At 40.2% G+C, this 24410-nt stretch overlaps 1 protein-coding gene across 3 annotated transcripts in view; it reads right to left on the bottom strand.

Annotated features, from left to right (window-relative positions):
- Positions 1-24410, bottom strand: part of sorcs3a (sortilin related VPS10 domain containing receptor 3a) — a 211311-nt gene that overhangs the window by 92738 nt on the left and 94163 nt on the right. For all 3 annotated transcript variants that reach the window (XM_007560600.2, XM_016675606.1, XM_016675607.1), the window contains exons 3-4: positions 9444-9543; positions 1358-1516 (exon numbers count right to left, since the gene is read on the bottom strand). In XM_007560600.2, coding sequence (XP_007560662.1) covers positions 1358-1516; positions 9444-9543 — 259 coding nt within the window. The remainder of the gene's footprint in view (positions 1-1357; positions 1517-9443; positions 9544-24410) is intronic.

The raw sequence follows: 24410 nt of genomic DNA on the forward strand, positions 1-24410 counted from the left end.
TCCCAGTCCCTGTCCCAGTCCCTGTCCCAGTTCCAGTCCCAGTTCCTGTCCCAGTCCCTGTCCCAGTCCCTGTCCCAGTTCCAGTCCCAGTTCCTCTCCCAGTCCCTGTCCCTCACGCAGTGACAACCTTTTCAGATGTGAGCTGCTGACAGGATTGACTGAACCACTGCTGTTCGCCGACCGTCTCCCTCCTGTGGAGCGACCGCTCGGCTCCCAGATCAGTGTCACTGACCTTAATGGCCGACATTTACTGGGACAATCTCAGAGCTCTGCGTGAGGACGGCGTGCCGGGCTTCATGCAGAGACACAAAGACCAGTGAAGGTGACACCATCATGGCCACAGGTGGAAGGGACACTTCTCCTGGAATAACTGAAAACAACCTACTGAAGCTTTTCATTTGTCTGGATGAACCGATGATCTGAATCCACTGACTGAGATTTTGAAGCATTTTTCTGAGTAGATCCAGTAAACTTCACCACAGAATCCAATCATTTCATTTATAGATGCAAATCAAACTGTGGCTGTGAAAATCCTGCTGATGAAATGATTTTCATGGCCTGAGTGAACAGGCTACTTGGACCTAAAGACTCCAAAGACACCAGAAGGACAGCAAAAATTCACAAATCTGCTTTAACAAACTGAAAAAATGAATTTAAAATTCCATGAATGTGTGTTAATTCAACAAAAGACAAGAAACAGTAAAAGTTTTCAGGAATTATCAGAGGAATGTACTCTAATGAAAATAGATGCTGAAGCTAACTGACCCTCAAATCATCATCATCATCATCATCATCAGAAATACATGAAACTTTCAGGAACTAAAAACCAAATAAAAACATCAAAGCAGAGATAAAAGGCATTTTTGTGGTCAAAATTAAGTATTGATTCAAAATGATGAAAAATAAAATTAATATATAAAGACCCAATATTAATCCAACCCAACACAGCAACAAAGTATTTCATAATTAGATAAAATATTTAATAAATTGTATTTTTTTCTTCATGCACATTTTGGTTTAATTCACTATATGAATAAAAAATATTGTTTCAAAGTTTTCAGTTTTATTTCTTGTCCAGTTTTATGCTCAGTTACATAAAAAGTATTGTTTGTAAGATGTAAAATGAAGGTTTTTTCCCTCCTAAATGCAGCATTTTCCCTGTAGAACGTAACTGAAGACCAAACAAACAGAACCAATAAAAACCACGACTCAATACTCCATCGTTGCTTTGCAACGGAGCTGGAATGTAACACAAATGAGTTGGATCTCCTTTAAATAGGCTGTAAAGTAGTCTATAATAATGTTGATTGTGAACTGGAGCTCTTTAAATGAGCAGATCTGACGTGAAGAGTCTCACCTTCTGGTCGTGGCTGTAGGCCAAGGCCCAGTCCTCCTGTGTGGGGTGGAATAAAAGGCTCAGGACGAAGAAGGAGAGCCGGTACTTCTGGAAACTGGCTCCCTCATCAGTGCTGATGAGCACGCTGCTCTCAAACTCCGGATCAGTCAGGACCATAATCTGAGAGCAGGGAGGATGAAGAGAGGAAAACACAGAGGAAGGAACAGAGAGAGAGATGAGGAGATGAGAGGAGACAGAAATAAGACGTTAGAAGCAGGAGCGGGGTTGGGCCTAAAATGTTTCGCCAATTTGGCACATTGCAGGTTTACGTTTGGCAAACAGCTTTGCTGAAGCTCCTCTGTGGAGCCTTCTGTGCTTTCAGAGGTCAAAACTCATCATCATATCTGTCCAAAACAACAAGGAGGGAAAAATAAAAAGGAAACGACGACACACAGGTGGAAGCCTCCTTCAGAAACCTTCCTCTGCTCCAGCTGCAGCCGAGAGGAGCTGCTTCTAATGAGTGATTTAGCAGGCATGACTGAACCTAAACACACAATAACTTACTGTCTTTATCAGTTTGCACCACACAATGTCATTTGTTAGCATTTCCTCTTCCAGTACAATTCTAATTCCAGCTTCAGCGGCTCAGCGGGGGGTTAGAAGCCGTAATTTCATGCTTGAACTGTTTCTGCGGGAGCCGTCACGGTTCCAACAGAATTCAATAAGGAGAGGAACTTTTACCGCATATATCTTTCAGCTAATAACATTTAGTCTTTCTGGAAGCAGATTAAATGCTCACTGGAATTTTGCCTTGAATTACAGGAAGCTCCTCAAAGTAGCCGTAATCACCGTATTTTATTCAGCAGCGCCGTAGTGAAGCTGATGCATTATCTTGAATGAGGGGCTCTATTAGTTTGCTTTCTTTGTTTTACAGCGTGAGCTAAAAGGCAGGAGGGGATTTACATCAGTTCACATGAAAAAGGAACATTTATGTTTCTACGTGTTGACAGATTTCATGAGGTTGCAGCTGAATCGGGACGTTTGGTGGCTGACCGACACAAAGCAGAGCATGACTATGAAAATCATTTTTAATGGTGGGACAATTAAATGTTTTAATTGAGTCAATTGCAGATTCTCTAATTAAACACCATAAATTGAATTTTAATAAAAAAAAACATTAACAAAACAAAAATCAATATTTTTTATTATATTCCCTTTTGCTAATAAATTCTTGAATAGACAAATGAGCTCAACAACAAAGACACTTGATGTTTTTAATCTGAGATTTAACAATCAGATTGGAGCCAAATGTGGTTCCACTCCTTCAGCCTTCATCCGGTTCAGGAAGCCCTGATCATTCATGGAGCTTCTTTGGAAACGTGGACGCTGACGTTTAGAAAAAAGGGCATCTTTGTCACTTTTTGACTTTTAAAATAAAACTCCACCTCGTTTTTGCTCTGGATGAGTTCAGTCACATCGATTCTGTTCTCCATTTACCAGTAGCTGTTCACACTAGGCTGTTCCTTTGTGGTTTGGTGTCTGCAGCTGTTTGTTTTTCCAGTTACGGCCTCAAACGGGTTTAATCCACCAACATGCAGCCCAGAATCCTCAGTGGGTTTCTGCATATTAACAGTTATTGTCCACATGTGTTGCCCAACAGTCAGCGCCTGTCCTGCAGGCTGGAGCTGCTCTGCTCCTCAAACCTCCACCAACCATGCATGTTGCATGAGCGCGCGGTGGAACAGCGGGCAGCGCTGGGGTCCAACTAGCTGTGTTTTCTCTCGTCAATTCCAGTGGAATTGGAAGAACAGCAGCACATTTGTCACTGACAGAAAAGCCAGCCCTCCTTCCAGAGCTGTAAGCAGGAACTCTCCCTGGTGGTGATTTAGATAAATTGTTTTTCATTAAGCACCAATAAACAGGCAGCACTTTCTCAATCTGGCTTTCTCATTGGCGTGGGCTCGCCGATCTTTCCATTCATTACCTGTCACAGCGCAGCGCCAATGCTGCTGATATCTGCGAGCCTCTCTGGAGCTTATCAGATGTAATTTCCAGCTTTTAAGCTGTAATCATATTCGATAATGTGGCTGTAAGAGGCTCACTTTGAGAACCAACCATCAGAAGTTAATGGTGAAAAGAAAAAAAAGGCATTTAAATGTGTGCATGTAATCTAAAAAGATTGTATTAAAATGAACTGCTGCTCTGTGCTGAAGCCTTGAACTGGAAGTCTTCGTCCTGCTCTCTAACCTCCATCTGCTGAGCTTTCATCTCCAGCTTTCGCTTCAGTCTTTGAGCTCTAAATGGTTTTCCGTTTCATCACACGGAGCAGCTGCTGGACAATATTCTTACATTTGCATTACTCATTTAGCAACAAGTGTGAAAACATTATTTTCCAAATTCACACCTCGTTTGTTAAAAATTGTCTGTCGCCTCTGTGATTATAAGCCTGTTTTCAAAGCTGCAAACACAAACTTGACTGCATTTTTCCAGGTTTTAATGTGACAGAAAAGCATCTCAGTAAGAAAAGAAGGAAACGACTCCATTTCAAAATGTCAGAGTCTAAGACGTGTGACGTACATTTGTATTCAGCTCCCACTGGCCAGTACTTTACATAAATACTGGTCTTTCTTCTGCCTTTAAGTTTCTGTGAGCATGATGCTGCCACCACCATGCTTTAATATGGGCAAAGTGGATTCAAGGTGATGCGAAAAAATGGTTTAAATCCACACAATGCTCTGCTAGTAGGCCAAGAAGTTGACTTTTGGTTTTGTCTGAGCAGTTATCACTCCTTCCCAATTAGACTGAGGTCTGGAATCTAATGTTAGTGTAGCTGGACAAAGGAAGAGTCCAGGAATCTTGCATAATATCCGACAGCAGCAGGTTCGTTAATGGGGTCTCCAGCCACTCTTCCAAAATAGCCAGTGTTACGGAGTAAAGCTTCTTCTCAAACAAGACGGAGGCTCGTATTTCTTTTACTGAACCTTTCTGTTCAGTATTTATTGAAGAGGAAAAACAACGGCATCAGCTGATAACGGGCAACAGCTGTTCGTAACCAATAGCAATCAAAGTCAACAAAGCAAGATAGTGACAAAACAGTAACAGATCCTTAAGCATTCTTCAAAATAAAAGACTTCCTCTATTCCAATAAATCATGTCTTGCACTGAAATATATTTCACTTCGCCTTTGTAATTATATACAATCATGTTCAATACAATTAATAATAATCATCATGTAAATTATGCTTAACATATAATTGTAAATCAGTCACTTATCATGCAAATATACTGAACAACATAAGTGTAAAAAAGTCACAACAGCCAGATCAGTGGAGTACACAACTAAAAGTGTAACGTAGCAGATCCTGCCACCATTGAGCTTGTAGAGAAAATAACATCAGATTCCACTTGGTAACTTTCCAACTACAAGTTATGCCAAAGTCAGGGTTGCTAGGCAAGCTCCAATATTCCCAGTAGGATTTTCAACTTCAACAGGTGATGCTTTCATGACAACTGGTCACACTGGGTTTGTTTTTAGGAGTATTAGCATAAGTGGAAACATCACATTTCAGACTTATAGTTCTAATATTGACCTTAATGTGAAAAATATGCATGGAACTGATCAAGTGGTCGATCAGGTTGGGTTAAACGTTAAGGCCAGAATGTATCGTCATGCCCCTTTTTAACACCTGAGAAACTAAGAAAATGAATAAAAGCTTGAGTATATTATTGCAAGGTACTGTAATGGCAGGGCCTTTCCCTTTCCTGCTTAAGTAAACAATAATTATTCATCCCCAAACTCAGTGACCAATGGCATCATCAAAGTCTGATTAAGATTTCCCTCACAGCCTCCACTCAGCCTTAACGAGGGAGCGGCCGAGTGAGGAGGGTAACAATACGGAATCGATAAAGGTTGCTGGGGATAACCTTTGTGTTTTATCAGCCTGGTGTCGAGCTGTGCATAAGCTGCAGCGCCGAGATAGAAGCGGATAGTTGTCAGATGGCAAGTTAAGTGGAGGTATGGATCAGAGACGGAGGGAAAGAGACACCCTGCAGCAAATGAATCACGGCGGATCAATCGAGCTTAGGCTGTCTTCCACGGGAGCTTTGGAAACACAGTTGTCTTCACAGTATGCTCATTAGGCACGGATCAGGCCTTAATCACCCACATTTAGCTATCATGTTTTCACTGCCGTTCTTCCTCCGTGGCATCTTAACTGTGCATGTCTTTAATTTTTTTAAAGCCCCGTTGAGCAGCCGTTCAATTAACTGCAGAGAGAGCATGAAGAAAAGACGACACGATGCAGCTGAAGAGTTCACCGCTGAGGCCTTCTGCTAAATGTCGTCACTATCGCTCAAATCTTTACCGCATCTCTGGGGATTGTAACAGCGGCAACGTAAGTGAGGGCAAAATATTTCAATATAAGTGCATATACAGCTGGGGTGGGAGCAGAGGACGATTATAGGTTTCAGTGAGTGATTAGCTACAGACGCTCTTTTTATAGAACAGGCCGATGCTAAAGAAGGCCCCTCAAACGAGGAGCCAACAAAGGGCTGCAGCCAGCAATGGGCAACTTTCATCCATCTCCAGGATGGTAAATCGAAATAATTAGGCCTGAGATAAAGCACAGAGAGGCAATGAAGAGCCAGAGGACAACCATCATCAGCATTACTACAGGTTCCTGGCTGCCATGACTCACTAACAGCAGCAGACAGGAAGTAAAAATAGTTCTCCTGGAAACTATGGTGGAAATGATGGGATTTCATTTGTTAATTTTCCCTCTTGAGTCGTGGATAAACTTTATCTCATGCCATATAAGCCGTCTGAAGGGCTGCGCGTCACATCTCCCGCAGAGAGAACCTGGGGGAGCGCGTTCCTGCCACGGCCTTCATGTGGAATTACATTTTCTCTGCATGAAAATGCAGGAGTGAGTGAGTCACGAAGAGTAATCAGTGCCGGCTGTGATCTGTCCCTCACCACGATGCGGCTCTGCTCTTCACAGGATCCCATTAACTCCGACAACATGCAAACACATTCAGGGTCAACACCTTGGATCGGCCTTGGAGGAGTGATGCTGATGAACCCGAGGACCCAAACCACTTCTAACGCGCCAACGAGTCACGCCTTCTTCTCTATTAGTCTGCTGGCACCGCGCAGCTTCAGCTTCATCCAACCCGTTTCTGAGCAGGAAGGCCAGCCTCTACCAAGTCATGAGTTTATTTTACATATTTTGTCACCTAACAAACACAAACCAGTGCATTTTATCTGGATTCCCACGCAAGGAAACTGACAGCTCTGTAAATGTTTTCCACATGAAAATCTGAAATCTGCATTCATTTTCTGCCCATCTGAATCGTAGAATCATTCTTCATTCACACAGCATCTACTGATGCCAGATTCCTACTTTTGTGCTGAAATCCAGTTTTTGTCTGTGTGGTTGTTTATGCTACTGATGGGTAATGTGACAGTTGACGCCGTCGATGGATCGAGTTTAAAGCTGTTCAACAATGGGAGTCAACAATCACAAAATGATAACACCACAGAGGAAGCTAATGAAAAGACACACAAACAGCAGCAGAGCATTGTCTGCAACTTCTCCAGATTGGTCCGTCTGGAGCCAGGAGTGATGGGATCCAACTGTTAAAATGATCAGTTGTGTTACAGACATCAATAACTGTAGCATCAGTGCTTTTAATACATGTTGGATTTTTGTTTTTCACTGAATAAATGCACTTAAAATATTTTGGTGCAATATGCAGATGAATTTATTATTACACAGTCAAATAAATGAAGAAAACATTTCCTTTCCTTTTCTGCATCCCATCCCATTTTTTCAGGGTTGGGTTTATATTTTTAAAACTATTATTTTCTTTTTGGATTAAATTGGATTGCACTCATGAGAAATTGATTTCCTACCTGCAGAGGAGTGCTAAGTGCTCTCATTTAAGGAGACAGTTGGGAGTTTTGAGAGATGAGCCAAGTGGCTCATTTTTGTAGAAAATGTTATCGTGTGAATTTTCCCACTTCATGCATCCAGTGGCTGGTTACCAGGTAGGACTGTGGGTTGATGGGAACAACGCAGTGAAAAAATCCACCATCAACAGTTTTTGGCTGAATATCACAAGGTCCAGTCTGTGATGTGTGGTTTGCTCATGGTGGCAGCATGTTGGAGCAGCTTGGGTTCTTCTGATTTTGCTCATTTTTGGTTGACATGTTAAATGTTTGGACAGTTATTCCCTCTGGTTTTGGATGCAACTGGAAAGGATATTTGCTGCTGAACTTTTGCTTTTGGACAGTTATGATGAGTAACCATGGCAACAAGGTACTGTCCTCACTACTGGGAGCTCAAAAAATACTTCAGAAGGGTTGAAAAGGAGGCTTGATGGATGCAGACCAGGAGCAAAGAGAAGGAAGAAGTTCAAACCATCATAATGACCATATCCCCTACTCCAACATTTCTCTGCCCATATGACTAGAAAGAGATTTTAAAAGGAATGACAAAAGCAAAGGAGGTGGATTAGCAGTTTGCCAACAACTGATGGTGTCATCTGGGACATGTTACTGTGGAATATCATCTCTGCTGGCCAGATGTTGAGCTGTTGGCGGGTCATAACAGTCATGTGACTGTTTTACAGAAGCCGTCTTTAGTCAGAGGTCTGTTCAGGTTAGTTGCAAGACTGGCTGCTACTGGAGATCTTTTCTAGCCCCAGCCTCACCCACAAAGACTTTCTGAAGATACTTGACTGATGTGAGTTACAACATTTAATTTCCCTTTGGAATAAATAAAGTAGTTTTCAACTGAATCTGATTAAAAGTGATTTACTGCAGCCGGAGAAGCAGAGCACAAAGAAAGTGCAGGGATTTGTAATTCACAGCAACAATTTTGGGAGCATCAGTGTGGAAAACCTTCTGCTAAGAGCGAAGCTGTCTGCTGAAGTCTTCCATTTTTAACCATGCAGATTCAGAAGTATTTTGTTGTGTTTGTCATTAGACGAGCAGAAAACCGAGGCAGATGGTGAAAAGTGGAATGCAAACCATGTGCAGATCGATGAACAAAATTCAGAGAGTGTCAGAAGAAATGAAAAGTGATTGACAGAACTCGGAGGCAAATTAAAGGCATCGGCAGATGGTTGGCAGCTGGGAGAACTCGTGATTCCCCTTGTCTTATTTATTTCCAGGCTGAAATTGTTAAAATTCAGTTTCAGCAGGTTGATTCAAAAATAAAGGAAATAACTCACTTTTCTCCTCTGCAGAGTTTGCCAACTAATTTTGTTTTCTGACAGTTTTTCGTAACAGAAAGAACAAATGCAGCTGGCTGCAGATAAACTATTAACTAAAGACCATCTTCTGAACTGTCTGTTTCTGTATTTTATGCAGAAGCTCATATTGCTTTGCTGCTGAAAATAACTGACCCAGTGATGTATGGATCTCATTTCGACACCAGTCGTACCTGCAGCCACCTTTGCTTCAGTTGGAGTTGGCCACAGCGCTGGCAGAGTTTTTACCACTGTGTGTAGCTCTGGCGCTCTTCCTTCCCCAACCTGTTGCTGAGCTTTGTTAGTCAGCTGAATGAAGTGTGAAGGGTAACTCCAAAGTATTTTTGGAAATCAATCAATCAATCAACTTTATTTAAAGACACAAAAATAGGCCCATAGAGTAAAAGAAAAAAAAAAAAATCATCTATTGCTGATTTTTTGTTTTTGGTTGTTTTTGTTGAACCTATCTAAACTCTTTGAGGTAAAATGCATCTTGAGAAACTGTAAATACCTCAACGAAATGCGACTAGACATGCTACTAGCTGCTGTTTCCAAAGCAAGCCTGAAGATCTCCAGTTCATCACAGAGCAACAGACACACACACAGGACAAACAACCATTCACACAATCACACCTACCAGCAACTTAATGAACCCAATTAACCTAAAAGTCATGTTTTCGACTGTCAGGTTAATTGGTCTCAGAGTGAACCCACACGTGGTCAGAGACAACATGCAAAATCCATACAGAGATTTGAACCCAGGACCTTCTTGCTGCACAGCAACAGAGCTGAGCAGGAGTCAATGGATGGACATTTCTGTTTACAGGTTACAAAGATATAAGAAAATTCCCACCTTCCTTTTATTGGTCGGGCAAACGTAAAGGTAACTGAGGACGGCCTTGGACCCGATTTTGTCGTTCATTCTCTCATATGTTGATCCGTAGTCTGCAGATCTGAACAGAACAAAGAGAAAAAACAATGAGAAGCAGAAAACTGTGAAAATAATCCAAGAAGCTGTGTGTCAAACAAACTGATGCTACTTTCTGTAATGTCACCATATTGATGAAAAAGAACAGAATATCACACCCAAAGGAAGAGAACAAACAGGATAAATGTTAGTTTGGTTGTGTACATGCAGCTTGTCAGGGGAGTAAATCCGTGGCAGTGAAATAAGAGAGGGTTAACCAATCATCCACAGCTCCCACTAAAATGAACCATTCAAACAGCTCTGGGGACCTGACACTGTAAATAATTAATTCTCTCCTGATGACTACTATGAAATAAAATATGACGAGTGCAAAAACATGTGGATGTTCCAGAACCCTCGGGTTTTAATAATTTAACAGTGGGAATGAGCCTGTTAGCCAGCCCAGTCCCTGGAAACTCCACATGAATCCATCATCAGTAACAACCAAATCTGCCTTCAAGTACCACATTTCAGCATCTGCAGACCTGCTCACAGGCTTTTCTTCCTCTGTGGGTGTCGTGCCCGGGGAATCTTCTCAGTGGGGACAGAAGCTCCCGCCCACCGCTGTGGCAAAACTCCTGTTTGGATTTGCAGACTGACTCACATTGCTATGAGGAAAGCTAAGATGATTCCTGTTTTTGTCAAACCCTGCTGTTTGTGCTCCTTCAGAGGGAAACAGGCTTTCAAAGAGGCCGTAACGAGGTGTCGCTCCTTCAGAGGGAACGATATCTGCAGTGATTACAAAGCACCGTAATGAGCCACACAGAGGCAGCATCATTTCCACATTACATTAAAGTGGGATGGGGAGTAACAATGTTAGGCTGGAGTGTGAGCTGAGAACTACACATTTTACATCTGCTCCTCTGAGTGAAAACTTTCACTTATAAAGCTCTTGCAGAAAGTTTTGAGACAGACATGGATTTACAGGTGCTGAATCAAACCAATCAGTTTTACTGTCTCTGAGAGATTCTTCACCTGAGACTCTCAGATCTGTGTCAAAGGCAACGCCTACGCAAACTACAGCAGACAGCCGTCTGCTCGTTTCTGTGCACTTTCAAATAAAATGAACTAACAGAAAATGTAATTAATTGAATAAAAGATAACCTTGGTTTTCACTGGACAGCATCATAAATACCAAAACACACTATAATATATCTACATGATCAAAGTTATTCCAGAACCTCTATCTTTTATTTCTGAGGATAGCGAAAAGAAAGCAAACTGATAATTTTATAATTAGCTAGCTTACTTTTTGAATTGATTTTGGTTCTTTGACACATTTCAACAACCATCTGACAGAATATTTTATCTATGTTATATTTACTATGGAATCTCCACAACTATAAATCAAAAACTATACTAGCACATCAATGAATTTATTTAAAAAATGATTTATTTAAAAGCTATGCACCGTGTGCAGAGGCTGCTGGATGCAGTTGGTCAAGTTTTGTTGTCTCTATGACGCCTTTCACACATTTTCTTCTTACGCTGATGACTGTGCGGTGTGTCAGTTGGACCCCTTGTACTTCCAAAATTGTGTTCAATTACCAACCAGTTCATTTCAATCAAAACTTTTTAAAAATGTATCCATGCGTTTGTAATCAACCCAGTACGTGTTGGACAGCTTGAAATGCAGCAGCTCCATTTAACTGTCTGACATCCGTTTGCTACGACCCGTCTGGTTCATTTACTCCAGTACATCTGAAGCTCTCGGACTTTTAAAAAAATTAAAAACAAAACAAAAAAAAGATTTAGGTTGAGATCTGAAGGTGAACATAATATTTACCTTGCTTTAAGCTAAAGGCCAATTTCCTCAAACAAAAATCCTTTTCACTTTATTTTGCACCATTTCTTTTGATTTAAGCTGGTATGCATCGCAATGTTTAGTTCAAACCAGAACAAAAATGAAGAATGATTTAATTTAATTTTTCTTTTAGTGTTGTTGGTGGAGGAGGAGGCCATTAAAACAACCTTTTGATGCCTCACTGATGCGATGCCATGGAAATGTTTTATTCCTTCGGCTGCTGATCTGTTTATTCCCCAGCATCCAGATGAGCAGGTGGTGCACACTCCTGCTAATGGCTTCCAACAAGCCATGTAGTATAAGGTTTTAACAAAACCACAGAGACTAAATAATCTGTAAAGAAGGAAAAAATGTGTGTATGTATCTGAATCCTAAAGAATACTTAAAAAAACATGATGTGGTGATTATTCTTTTGCTGTTCATTGGAAAACACCCCATTTATGTTTTATCTAAATTGTGTATGCAGTTTTGCATGACTTCTCGATCGATGTCACCCAGCAGCTTCAGTTTGACAAACACAATTAAACGCTGCACAATTAAATTAAGATTAACTGAAAGTCTTTGATTCAGGCTCAGAGTGTTTTTCCAGCCAAATTCAGCCTGACCTTGTCCCTCTAATCACATCAAGTCTTCAGGGACTGACGGGTTCAGTTTGACCTGAGCTCTGCTCTCAAGCATTCGTCAAATGAACAGAGGATTATCCATATTTTGTTCTGCTCTGCCCTGTTTCTCTAAAGACTTAATAGCACGACTGCCTGGAAAAAAACAGGCTTATAAGATAAAAATAGAAATAATGGAATGATTTATTTGTCTGGTTTCTCTTTGGAGGTTCCTAACATAAGTACATGTTTGCTTTGGTAATTTCTAAACACTAATCTTTCTTAAGTATCCATAGTTATTACTTATATATGTTAAAGTATGTGATGGTGTGAAAAATTGTTTCATTTTCCTACAGTGCTTTCTACTGAAGCACTGCATTGGAAAGACATAATCCACTTCGTCCATGGTGGGCATATTGGACAAAAAGCCCGTATTCAACTCTTAGACGTTGCAGTTTCAAAAGTTAAAGTAAAAACAATAATGGCTGCTTATGCTAACTGAAACCATGTGGACAAAGATTTCCAGACCTTCTAACAGAAGCCTGGTCCCACTTTTTGGAACAAATCTGAGATGAAAAAAGCCTCTCAGACAATAACGTTTCATTTATTGTATCAGCAAACTTCCTTTCCACCACAACAGAGGACACACTGTAGATTAATAAGTATTGGTGATACTATGGCTTGTGTACTTTTTTTTTTTGCCTGGTGGTACATAAAGATCAGCTTGACAGCAGGAGTGAGAAGAAGTAGTTCTTTCATTTAGCAAAGAAATTACATACATTTTCATTTAGCAATAATTTATGTAAGAACAAAAACACCAAATATGAAGAGATTGTAGGAATTGACATTATGATTTGAGTGTTTACCATTAACCATTAACAAATCATCATTCACAACTTCTTCTGTTCGCTGACTGGCCCAGTTGAAATTCAACTAGAGAAATCAAGCTCAATAAGAGAAATACCAGACGGAGCATTCAAGGGAAATGAGAATTGAGCAGAATTGCTAAAGAAGGCAACAGCCAGGCTACAAAGTTCACAACTTTCATGCAAATTTTAACCATCTGAAGCCTTTTCTTATTTCAGCCTTTTCGCGTAGCGGCTTTTTTTTTTTTGCCTGCTATTAATTGATGTTTCGTCAAATATTGGTCTATAACATTTTAACATTTTCAAATTCACTAGATACAAAGCTCAACATGAAGGAATTACATAACTGGGTTTGTGTCTGGGTGTAATTTGGATTGATGTTTTCCAACATGGTAGTTTATGTTTTATACTTTTAACATGAAACGTTGTGACATTTTTAACGTCATTTAAACATAAAATAGAATTATTTTTATTTAAATTACTCATTACTTTGTTTGTCATCTTCCTGGATTGGAGCATGATGTGTTGCTTTCCATGACCTTCTAAGCCTACTTCATGTTGCCAGACAGGTTCTTTTGGGTTGGCAGTAATCTGGGTTAGGATTAAGTTCCTAATTGGTTTTCATGGGTGTCTTGATAAATTATAAGTTGAAAACTGACCTTAGAATAATTAAAATTGGTAAGAGGGCTGATATTTTATGCGATGTGGTTAGCAGAAAGGTTTTTTAATGTGTGGGAAACAATTGTGTTTGTGCCTGTATGTCCCTGAGAGGACAGGAAGATGCTCCCTCACATAATTAACACGTGATTGCCACATTTATGCACGCAGCGTTTGTCAGTGGGGGGTTGTCATCGACACGTGTTCCAGTGGTCGTTTCCCCAGGAGTCGGTTTCCTCAGACGCCTTTTCACTCTGAGCTCCTTCCACTCTTCATAAAGAATGAAAGTCCCAGAGACGCATCTTAATAAAACTTCAGCATGAATGAGAGTTTTTCTTTTAAAGCATTTTCTGTTCAACACCAAAGCACTCTGAGCAAAGACGGACCCGCTTCCATTTCTGATGAGACAAGCAGTTTTTTGCTGAAAAAACGTCTGTTTTGGGCTCGTTGTAAAAGATAGGAGCTCAAAATAATTTGGTGACAATCAGTAAAAGAGATTAAGGCAAATCTGACTCAGTGTGTAACATCCGCCTCGCTTTAATGCAGAATTCATACTCGGTCTGTGAGCATCAAGCCAACACTTATACCCAAGTGGGACAATAATCGATTAGAAAAGACGCGAAGGATGCTTCTCTCAACCTCTTTTCAGGTCAGAAACGCCATCTCCCAGCTTCCACAAAGAAGAGGTTTTCATTTGTTGCCATTTGTACCAATTTAAAAAGCCAAACAGAGATGCGACGTGGTGCACTGCAGTGTGTGAACATCAAATGATTGGAATAAAAGGCAGGCAGAAATTGCATTAGGGAATGTTTGTGAGGTTTTGCCAGATGGCTGCCAATAAAGCAGAACAATTCAGAGCTGTTGCACAACACGGTTGACCATGCTCTGGGGAGATAGAGGAAAAAAAGCCATCTACTTCAAAGACTAAAAACTCCAACTAAATCATTTCACTTTCTCAAAAATCGTACAAACAAAGCACATCACCCCGAAGCAGACAGAGGCTAAACAGAGTGTACAGCAAGGGAGAAGAGAGGCTGCATATCCATGCTCGTCATTGAAAAGGGAGCATACAAAAGACCTAATCAACATTCATCAAAGGTGTAAAGATGAAAGCATCGTCAGGTGGTTGTCAGAGTCAAGGCCAAGCAGAAACAACTCAGTGGTTTGTCCTCAGAAAAAGAGTCAAACAGAGAGAAAGGAAATGAGTTCTTACCTAACAACCCTGCAGCAGAACCAAGCCCGAAGTGCAGGAACTCACTGATGTACCAAAAACATAACCCTGATCTGATCCGGTGAACCGAAGAGTCATGTGGTGGAACGGGGTCAGAGATAGAGCTGCACAGTGGGCTGCAGATGTTTCTAAATTGTCTCATTGTTTTCGTTCTGGGGGAAAACTCTGAGGACATGACAAGGCAATCCAGAAACAAGTCTTCCAGACAAACCCACTCCTGGATTCAGTTCAGGGATCTTTCAGTAACAGACAGAGCTGCCACCACAGCTCCACTGAGTTAAATGCTGTAGCAAGTCATTGTTTTCAAAGACTTGATAAAAAGTAGGAATAAGAAACAACTGAATTTATAAAAAACTATAAACTTCCAAGCACCATGAAATAAGTGCAGCCAACTGCTTCAGTTTTGATGGAACCAGATAAATGTGAAAAGCCATGAGGTTTAATTGTTTAAAAAGAATGAGTCTAAGCAGTGAGAGGGCCAAAGGAACATGGATGAGATACAAGCAAAAAGACAGGAAAAGCAGCAAACCAGCTAACAGTGATCTTCCAACTGACTATGACTTACATCTACCAAACTACAGACTGGAGAGTGGTGTGGTGTGAAGCACAGAACATTGTTGCTGAGGGGAGAAAACTACAAACTTCATGGGAACAAAGCAACCAGAACACCACATCTGGAACCAGAAGGAATGAATCTGGTTGAGTTGTTCCAGCAAAGGTCTGTTGGAGATTAAATTCCCATAACAGTTAACTAAAATTAAGCAATATTTAGACCTTACTGGCCTTGGGATGGCTATACACGCCTTTATCATCTCAACAATTGATTACTGTAGGTAGCAGCTCATCCATTTTAGAATAGATTTGAACATTTTACCAATTTTCAACTCTCCTAATGCTTTGGCCCATACCTTTCTGTGTTGGAGTTACATCCCTGAGGTTCTTTTCAAATGTGAACTGGACCGAGCGGATCTCTCGCTCAACCAGCTTCCTCTAGATCTACATTCAGTCGCTGACCCGGGCCTTTAGATATCCAAGCTTAAGATCACTAAGATTCAGTTAGGATTTTAATACATTTTATTTTAGATTTATAGTTATTTATTTCTTCTGTTTGTTTTATATTGTGTCTTCAGGTTGTCTAGTTGACTGTTTGGGACACATAAATCAATAAATGGAATAAATGAACGTAATCATACTGAGACTGTTGTTTTAAGAAAATAGTTCAATATATTAAAGCTCTTGTCATCAAACATGTAATAATTCATGTTTTCATGTCATGTTCATGTTCTCCTGTTTTCATTCAGCTCACCTTGCCTGATTCCCCCACTGCCTTCACCGAGGCTCTCTGCTCTCTAAGCTCCTCTCAGTCTCTGCCTCCTCACCAGATTATCAAAAGCCTAGTCCAAGTACTGCTGGTTTTCCAGTGTTCTTCCCTTGATGTCGTTTGTCTTCCTGGGTCTGATCATGTTCACATCTCTGGATTCGCCCTCTCTTGCCTACTCCATGATGGATTGCTCTCAGCCATCTGATAGCTGGACTTTGACCACCAATTTACGCTTTTATCAAGTTGCTAGATACATTTCAACACATCTCCATCTTTGGCAAAAGAGATTAGATTCATTTCTAGAACAGAGGTCAACGTTTCCAATATCTATACTTGTTTGACTCTGCTTCCATTCAGTTATGGTCGGGGGTTTCAGATCTTTACAATTGACTGATTAGTTTTTCTGCAACCAATAATAAAACATAGATCTCTGATTTGAATTGAAATCCTGAGTTAACACAACCTCCAATAAGTAAAACAGAGGATTTCATGGAACCACCATCCCCAGATGCTCCACCTCCAAACCTTTTATGTCAGGACAACAGGACAATCCTACAGGACTGGACTATTTGTCCACAATTTTTTGCAGTCCACTGGTCCTTTATAAAATTAGAAGCATGTCTTTTTATTGACATGTTGAATGAATGAGTCTATCAGCCACCTCTATAATTTTAGCAATCAAAGCATGTCTAATTACAAGTTTCTAAATCAGAATTAAAGAATACATTCTGAGGACTTCAGTTTTTTAATCCTAAAACACTTAAATGATATCCAGACAGCATCAACACTGCACTCTTAAATATTGCTGCTGATGCGTTTTGACTGTAGCTTACCCAACACGATTTGTCAAAGTTTTTACTGCTTCTAACAAATGAAAGTTTGAGGATAAACTGTTCACTTGCTGCCTAATAGATCACACACCTGAACAGATGTGAAAATATGTTCAGTGTTACTTACTTCACCTGTCAGTGGTTTAAAGGACATGAGCTATTTTATGCCACTAAACACGCTATTGGATGTAAAGCAGCCAATCCAGGAGCACCGTTTATTTACCTTGGTGCTGATTGGCTGAACCCCTAAGAGCAGAAATAAGGAAGACCCAGGATGTTAGCCTCTGTGCTGGTGCCAAGTCTGTCTCCACTGTACATATTAAAGGATGTTATGTATATTTGCTGTTTGAACTATTAAAATAGTCAATTATAATCATTTTTAGCTGTTTAGATCCCTTGAATACCAGAGGTCTCCTGTCGATGAAACATACATTAAACAGCTCAAATACGTTTGATTTCCTCTAAATCTCCCTAATTTATCTTCCAGTCTGGGTTTCATGGCATCATATTCATAATCCCAGCAGTTTGGTTGTGTTTTCACTTTTGCTTCAACTATTTTCTACTGCTGTATTGTTTGACTAAAAAAGGATCAAATCTTTGTTGCAATAAACTTCACTGCACCAGAAATCCTGTTTTATTAATCTTATAATGAATATTACTTTAAGTAAATTATTTATTTGAAAGCCTTAAGTGACTGTTGCATAAATAAGCAGCAGACCATACAAGTGCATCTCAATAAATTAGAATAATATATTAAAGTTTATTTCAGTAACTCAACACATTATAGATTAATTAAAACTCTGGAGTTTTTTTCTCTTATGATTTTCTGCTTCCAGTCGAATGAAAAGACACTTGAGGTTAGAAAAGTATAATAAAGTAATCAAACATATTGTAATCATAAAATATAAGAGTAATAGACAATATAAAACCTGCTTAAAAGTTATTCTCAAAAGATAGTTGTATTCTGAAAAATGAGATGTACTTGTATTTTGAGAAGAGGTTAGTGAGTTTATAAAAACTGTGCAGTTTGTTTACTTCTACATGGAAACAAACAATGTTTGTTTCCATGTAGAAGTATATAGTTTGAAATCTTTATATTTTTTCACCCAAATCTCAGCAGCTTTAAAGTCACCAAACAAGGCTAGACAGCTACACGAGGTGAAGATCAATGCTTACTGGGTCAGAAATGCCTAAGGTGTTGACTGAACTGTGTTTGTCCACGAGTTGGCCCTGCAGCGACTGGCGACCTGTCCTGAGCTTCTCTGCCATTTAGTCTGAGGCATGACAAGACGGGCTGCAGCCTCGCAGCTCAACAAGAGGAGGCAGGCACAGAAAAGAAATGCTTGGATGGGTCGCCTGGGGCAATTAGTCTGTTACTTCCAGGCCCATTCAACCATTGGATTATGGGTTGCTCTAACCCAAAACACTGCAGCAGGCACTCCAGACTGAGACTGGGCACAAACACTGTTGTCATACTTCACTGTTGCAAAATGTGAAGCTGTGTTTGACATGTTGGCCCCATTTAAAGCCATTTCAGTCACTTTTTACTGAGTAGAGTTTTCTCAAACTCCTCGAGGAGGGTGTTAAAGGTGACCATATAGGTTAGGATTGGTCTATCGGCTATACCAAACATGTTCATTTCATTTTTTTTTCTTAAATAATGATTTTAAGATTGATTTAGTCTGGTCAGTTTTGTCTATTTTGAGCTGCTTTTAGAAAGAGCCGTTTTAAGGTCTCTGATAATTTACATCCAAAAAGGTCCTGCTGGCCACGCCCCCCCCCTCCCACCTCAACCTTTACACTCTGTGAAAATGGCTGCAAACAGATACACTATTATGCAACTATACATTGAAAAGCAGAAGTAAAGCCACCTGCACAACCAACAAGAACGCAGCAAGTTGTTTCTGGATGGAGAGTCAATAACACCTGTTTTTTTCCCAGCAGCCATTGTACAACGCATACAGCGGTAAAACCAGCTGATGCTGGAGCTCTGTTTGGGTTGCTAGGTGACAGGCTGGACTACCCTGGGGTTGCCAGGTAACGGGTTGGTGGCTGGGGTTGCCAGGTAACGGGTTGGTGGCTGGGGTTGCCAGATGAGAGGCAGTGCCTGATGAACTGTGATGTTACATTCCAGAGGTTTTTTGAAACGGTTCATTGTTGGACACAAAAAAGCATCAACTTATTGCCAAAAAACGGCTCGGTGGTTTTTTAAATGCTTGGCTGATTTTAGAAGCAGCTCTGACTCAAATGGAAGAACAAAAACATGCAGAATATGAAGTTTGCATAATACATCTCACTCAAAGAAAAAAGTGATACACAAAGTGCTAAATTATTTCATACCCATTCTTCGAACATCTTTCAGGCATCTATTAGTTTTAGAACATGAGGAACCAAGAATTCAGGTTTTTTTGGGTTTTATGTGAGGTCAGGCTTGGCTAACAGACCTGAACATGGAACTACCTGTGGTAATCTGGAGTCCTCTCTGAATATTCTGCCTAAAAGACGTTCCTACTAAAGACTCCCACATGCTCAGCTGTGTTTCACTCTGCAGAGCTCCATGCATACTCAACAAGGGCTCAATGTGGTCACACAAAGTTACTAATAAAGCTTTGCTGGTCCATCGCTGGATGAGGTTTCAACTGTGTGAAAAATGAAAAAGATGTCCCTCTGCCAGCATAAAAGATGAAAAACAAAATGCATAGCAACACACTAATGAAAATGTTGTAATAATATAAGTAACGAATAAAGCCTGTGGATGTACTTTCAATACTGACTGCTACCAGGAGCAACGCATATCTCAACGAGGAGTCTCGTAATGTTCAAGCTGCCAAAGGGTTTATCTCTGGAAAATACACTCTGAGCTAGACTCACAATAAACCTTCATACACACTCACAGTCATGCTCAGAGGTGGCCTTGCGTGCGCGCGCACACACACACACACACACACACACACACACACACACACAAACCCTCCCATGTTTTTACCCAAGGCAACCGCTGCATTATCTTCTCTCTAATGTAAAATCCACTGAAGCATAATTGAAAACAACTTTAGAGAATTGCCACGTCGAGATAGGAGGATACTGAAGTTGCAGGTGTTTCTGTGAGAGAGCAAGAGGTTGTCAACATGCGAGAACGGGGAGCAATGAAGTGAAGGGGTGGGGGGCAATAAAAATAGCACCCTACATGACTGAACACTGTACACTAAAAACTAAAGCTGTCTTCCTTTTAATGTATTAAAAAATGGCGTGTCCGTCCAGGTGCACGCGTGCGCGGGTGTGTGTGTTTATGAACGTCAATGTGTTTGTGTGCGATTGTGAAAGAAAAATATAAAAGTAAGCGATGTGTGAAACAAACACTGCAGCCTGCACTAAAACCCAAACTACTGCTGATACAGAACAATCAGACGATCCTGCAGCATGAAACAAAAAGCAGTTCACAGAACAAACAGGAGCTGGAGAGGAAAATAAAAACATCCAGCCACGCTGCAAACAGACTTCTAGGCTTTTTCAGGATTTTATGATTGACCAACACAAGGTAGAGAATATTTTTTTAAGTGCGAGGAAAATGATACATGGTTTAAATTGTGCACACAAATAAAAATCTGAAGGTTCACCCATAAATTTATCACTCCTGAGCTGTAATTTTGTCTTCTGAGAATCTCTACAGTCCCTATAGTAGCTCCAGCTCAGACAGATGAAATGAAAAGAGTCTTCAGTTTTCTAGTCCTCCCACAGAATCTCAGTGGAATTAAAGTTTGGACTTTGACTATCTACTTTATATACTTTGGATCAACATTATTAGACTTTTTAGACTCCTGTTCTTCCAACCCAGAAATGGACTTAGACCAGAGGATACGTGTCTAGCAACCCCAGTTTACAGACTTTAGATCATTAGATTCTTTTTTCTTCTTTTGCTCTTTCCTTTGGTTTATTTTTCTTTGCATTTCCTTTTAATTTCTGCAAAGCACTTTGTATTGCCTTGGTTCTGAAAACGTGCTATATAAATAAAATTACTTTTAGGCTATTCTAACAAATGAATATGCTTTGATCTAAACCAGAGGTGCCCAAGTCCAGTCCTTGAGATCTTCCATCCTGCAACCTGTAGATGCACCCTTCTCCAACACATCCTCTGTAGCTCTGGCTGCGTTTAGGGTTGTTGTCCCGCTGGAAAGCAAACTTCCACCTCCATCTCTGGTGATCTGCAGCCTTCAGCAGGTTTTCCACAACTTCCTTCCTCAACTCTGTAGAGCTTCTCTGTCCCTGCTGCAGAAAAGCTTCCCCGCAGGATGATACTGCCACCTTCATGTTTCACTATGGGAACGGTGTTCTCTGTGTGTTTAGTTTCCTGCTACACGTTTCATTTACATGTAGATGCTCAGATGATTATTTGGTCTCGTCCGAGAAGATCACCTCCTTCCATCATGGTTTGTACCAAACAGAGAAAGTGACTTCTCATGGCTGTTCTTCTGAGACACACTCTTTAATCTAAAAGAAACGTTAAATGTTGTCATAATAAATAAAAACCAAGAACAATTTTCCTTCCACTTCATAAATCTTGAATCAGTGCACTCTGGCAAAATACAGTAAAGTTTATTGTTGACAAAATGTGAGAAGGATCAAGAGGCAGGAATACTTTGAGAAGCGTTGCATCTTTGCATGATTGATGAATGCAGCGCTGAGGGAAGATACCTTAAAGGAGCACGCAGACTGAGGCAGAAGTGCTGACATTCAAAGATCGCTCTTAGCAACAACATTTGTTGTCTCAATCTCCTCCTGCGTCTCCACTCAGCCTCCAACGTGGGCAGAAAATATCTGTTCCCTCACTCACCGTGCTGCAGAATGCATTCTCTGAAATGAATCTTTAACCAAAGTATAAAACTTTCAAAGTTCCTCCCAGATGTGTTGACTTTTTCATGAGGAGCAGTTGGGCCTTTTAGGTTACAGAGGATAGATCTACTGTTGACATCCAGCTTGTTTCGACGTCTAAACTCACGACTGATGTTTTCGTTTTTGGTTGTTTTTTTTTTTGTTTTTTTTCTGCCCACTGAGGTGAACCAACAACAGAGCATCAAACATGTACAGTATGGGGTTTACGTCTCGGTGAGATGGCAGGATTCAGAGGAAGAAATCAGTTTTCATCAGACTGTGAAGAACAACCCGACTTCTGTTCATTATTCATAAGGGGGTTTGCAGGAAACAGCAGTTCAATGGCAAGATAATAACAGAGTATCGTTGGATGGAGTCGGCTTCTGTAGGTGCAGATCTGCGCTTCGACGTCTCCAGAGTGTTGTGAGTGATGATAACTGACAAGTCAGGGTCAGAGAGACGGGAACGTCCAAGAGCTGAAAAAAGACACGTTGGTGACAGTGTCTCTGAAGGTGGAAGATGAAAAATGTCCTAACTTCCTTCAAATTTAAAAAAAAAAGTGTGACTTTGAAAATTGCAGGTAGCCTGCAGCTGTATTACTGCATGCTATATACTGCAGCATTGTCACAATATGTTCAGGGAAAATTAGTGTTTTCACAGCTGTCTTTACGTCGTCTGACTACTTTTCTAAACTGATGTCAGATAATGATGTGATTCTGTTGGATCAAGGAATCGTTCTGATTTATTGATCCTTATTCGTTTTGGAAACAGAGCAGTGTGTGCCACCCACAATTAGTAATGGGACTGAAATAAATATTTTAATTGAATAATTACAAGGTATGAAATAATTAATCCCATTTTAATTGAAAACTATATTGATAAAACAAACATTTTCAATTCAAAAATCAGTTTTGCTGCTAAATCCTTGAATAAAGACATTTGGGCTGGAGAGTAAATGCGGCCTGTGGATGCTGACGTTAGCATTGGGGATGTCTGTGCTGCACTACATGTTTAGCATTGAGATGTTACTTTAGGTTTAAATAGCCATTGTGTTTTATTCTATCAGGATAAAACACAATAGTTTTTTTTCCCCCTTTGCCCCATGAGCTCATTTTCTGAAACAAAACTGAACCCCAGGGGGTCAAATCAAGTGGCTTTATTGACCATCCATGTCACTCATGCATCACATTTATGAACAAATCAGAAATGCATAAGTACAAAGCATAAAGCTTTACAAAATAATTAACTGTTAAACATTTTAACGAGTTAAAATCTATGTAATGAATTAATGAAAAGTTACGCATTAAGTCCCAGGCCTACCAATGATATGTGATCAATACTTAGTTTGCATCACTCTCTCAGTCTCACCATGTTGAATAAATTCAGAATTAGTTTTGTTAAACTTTTTTTAATTATTACTTCTCTTTTCCAACGAGAAAAAAGTTGTAAACAAAAACATTTTATCATGTGGCCTTCTCTTTTCTATCCACACAGAATAACAATTTTCAACACTGCAAAAAGCCCCAACAGGGTCGATTATGTACGTTTCCCCCCTTTGTTTACTGTTTATTAATTGCGTAAAATTTGTCCCAGTAATATTTATAACTACACAAGAAGAGAGATGTTCTGTTGTGACAGGAACAGAGCTGAAAAAAGTGACGATGCCTCAGAGTTTGTAATTACAGAGGTAAGGATTTAAATATGCTGAGGGACTCAGAATAAACGACCTCGGTAATGACAGCCAAGATGATTTATGTAGTGACTCCCTGCAAAAGTGAACTAAATAATTCACACAAAATTAGCTTTCACTACGTTTTCTCTGGGTGCTTTCGGTGCGCTGCTGCTGCTTAAAAATTAATGGATGAAATGATTTCATAAAGTATTTTAAATTCAAGTTTAAAATACTTTATTAATCCCAGAAGGAAATTAAATGTTGTTGTAAATATGATGCAATTTTCTTCAAATGGTTGTTGTAGCTGCTGATGGTTGTGGGCTGGAAGGATCTCCTGTAGCAGTCTGTCTTACAACAGCTCTGCAGACGCTTCTGTTTAGCTGTTTCTCTTCTAGAGTTACTACTACCAATAACTTTTTAGTTTTCTCTGATGTGGACAGTACTCCTGGATCGGTGGGGCTTTGAGAAGACAAAGCAGGTACACACCAAAAACCAGAAACAGTCAGTCGTGGCAGATGGCCATTCACACAGAGCCAGGTTCTGGTTCTGGTTCTGCTCCAACTTTCTTCTAGTTAAAGGGGAGTTTTCCTCTCTGCTGTCGCTACATGCATGTTCAGTGTGAGTGATTGCTGCAAAGTCATTGACACAATGCCAGCAAAGGTCTTCTGTTGCCATGTGCTCGACCAGGAGGAGTGAATGCTGCAGTCAGTCTCGACTGATTCAATATGATGGGATTCTTAGACAGAAACCTTTATGCCAGTTTGAATAATTAACTGACCTGGATGCAGTTTGATAACTAGGATCAATCAAAATAATTATGATTGGACTGAAGTGCCTTTTTTAATTCCTTACAGCATGTGTGGTGAATTGGCACTATATAAATAAACTGAATTAAATTACTATATTTCATGTGTAATTCCTTCACGATGCCAATTACATTTGTGTCCCAGTGGGACGGGCTTTTGCTGCCCTCACTTCATAGAGACGCTAAAGCTCAAAAAGAG

Source organism: Poecilia formosa, unplaced genomic scaffold (genome assembly GCF_000485575.1).
Source record: "Poecilia formosa unplaced genomic scaffold, Poecilia_formosa-5.1.2 Scaffold117, whole genome shotgun sequence".
In the NCBI taxonomy this organism is placed as follows: Eukaryota; Metazoa; Chordata; class Actinopteri; order Cyprinodontiformes; family Poeciliidae; genus Poecilia; species Poecilia formosa.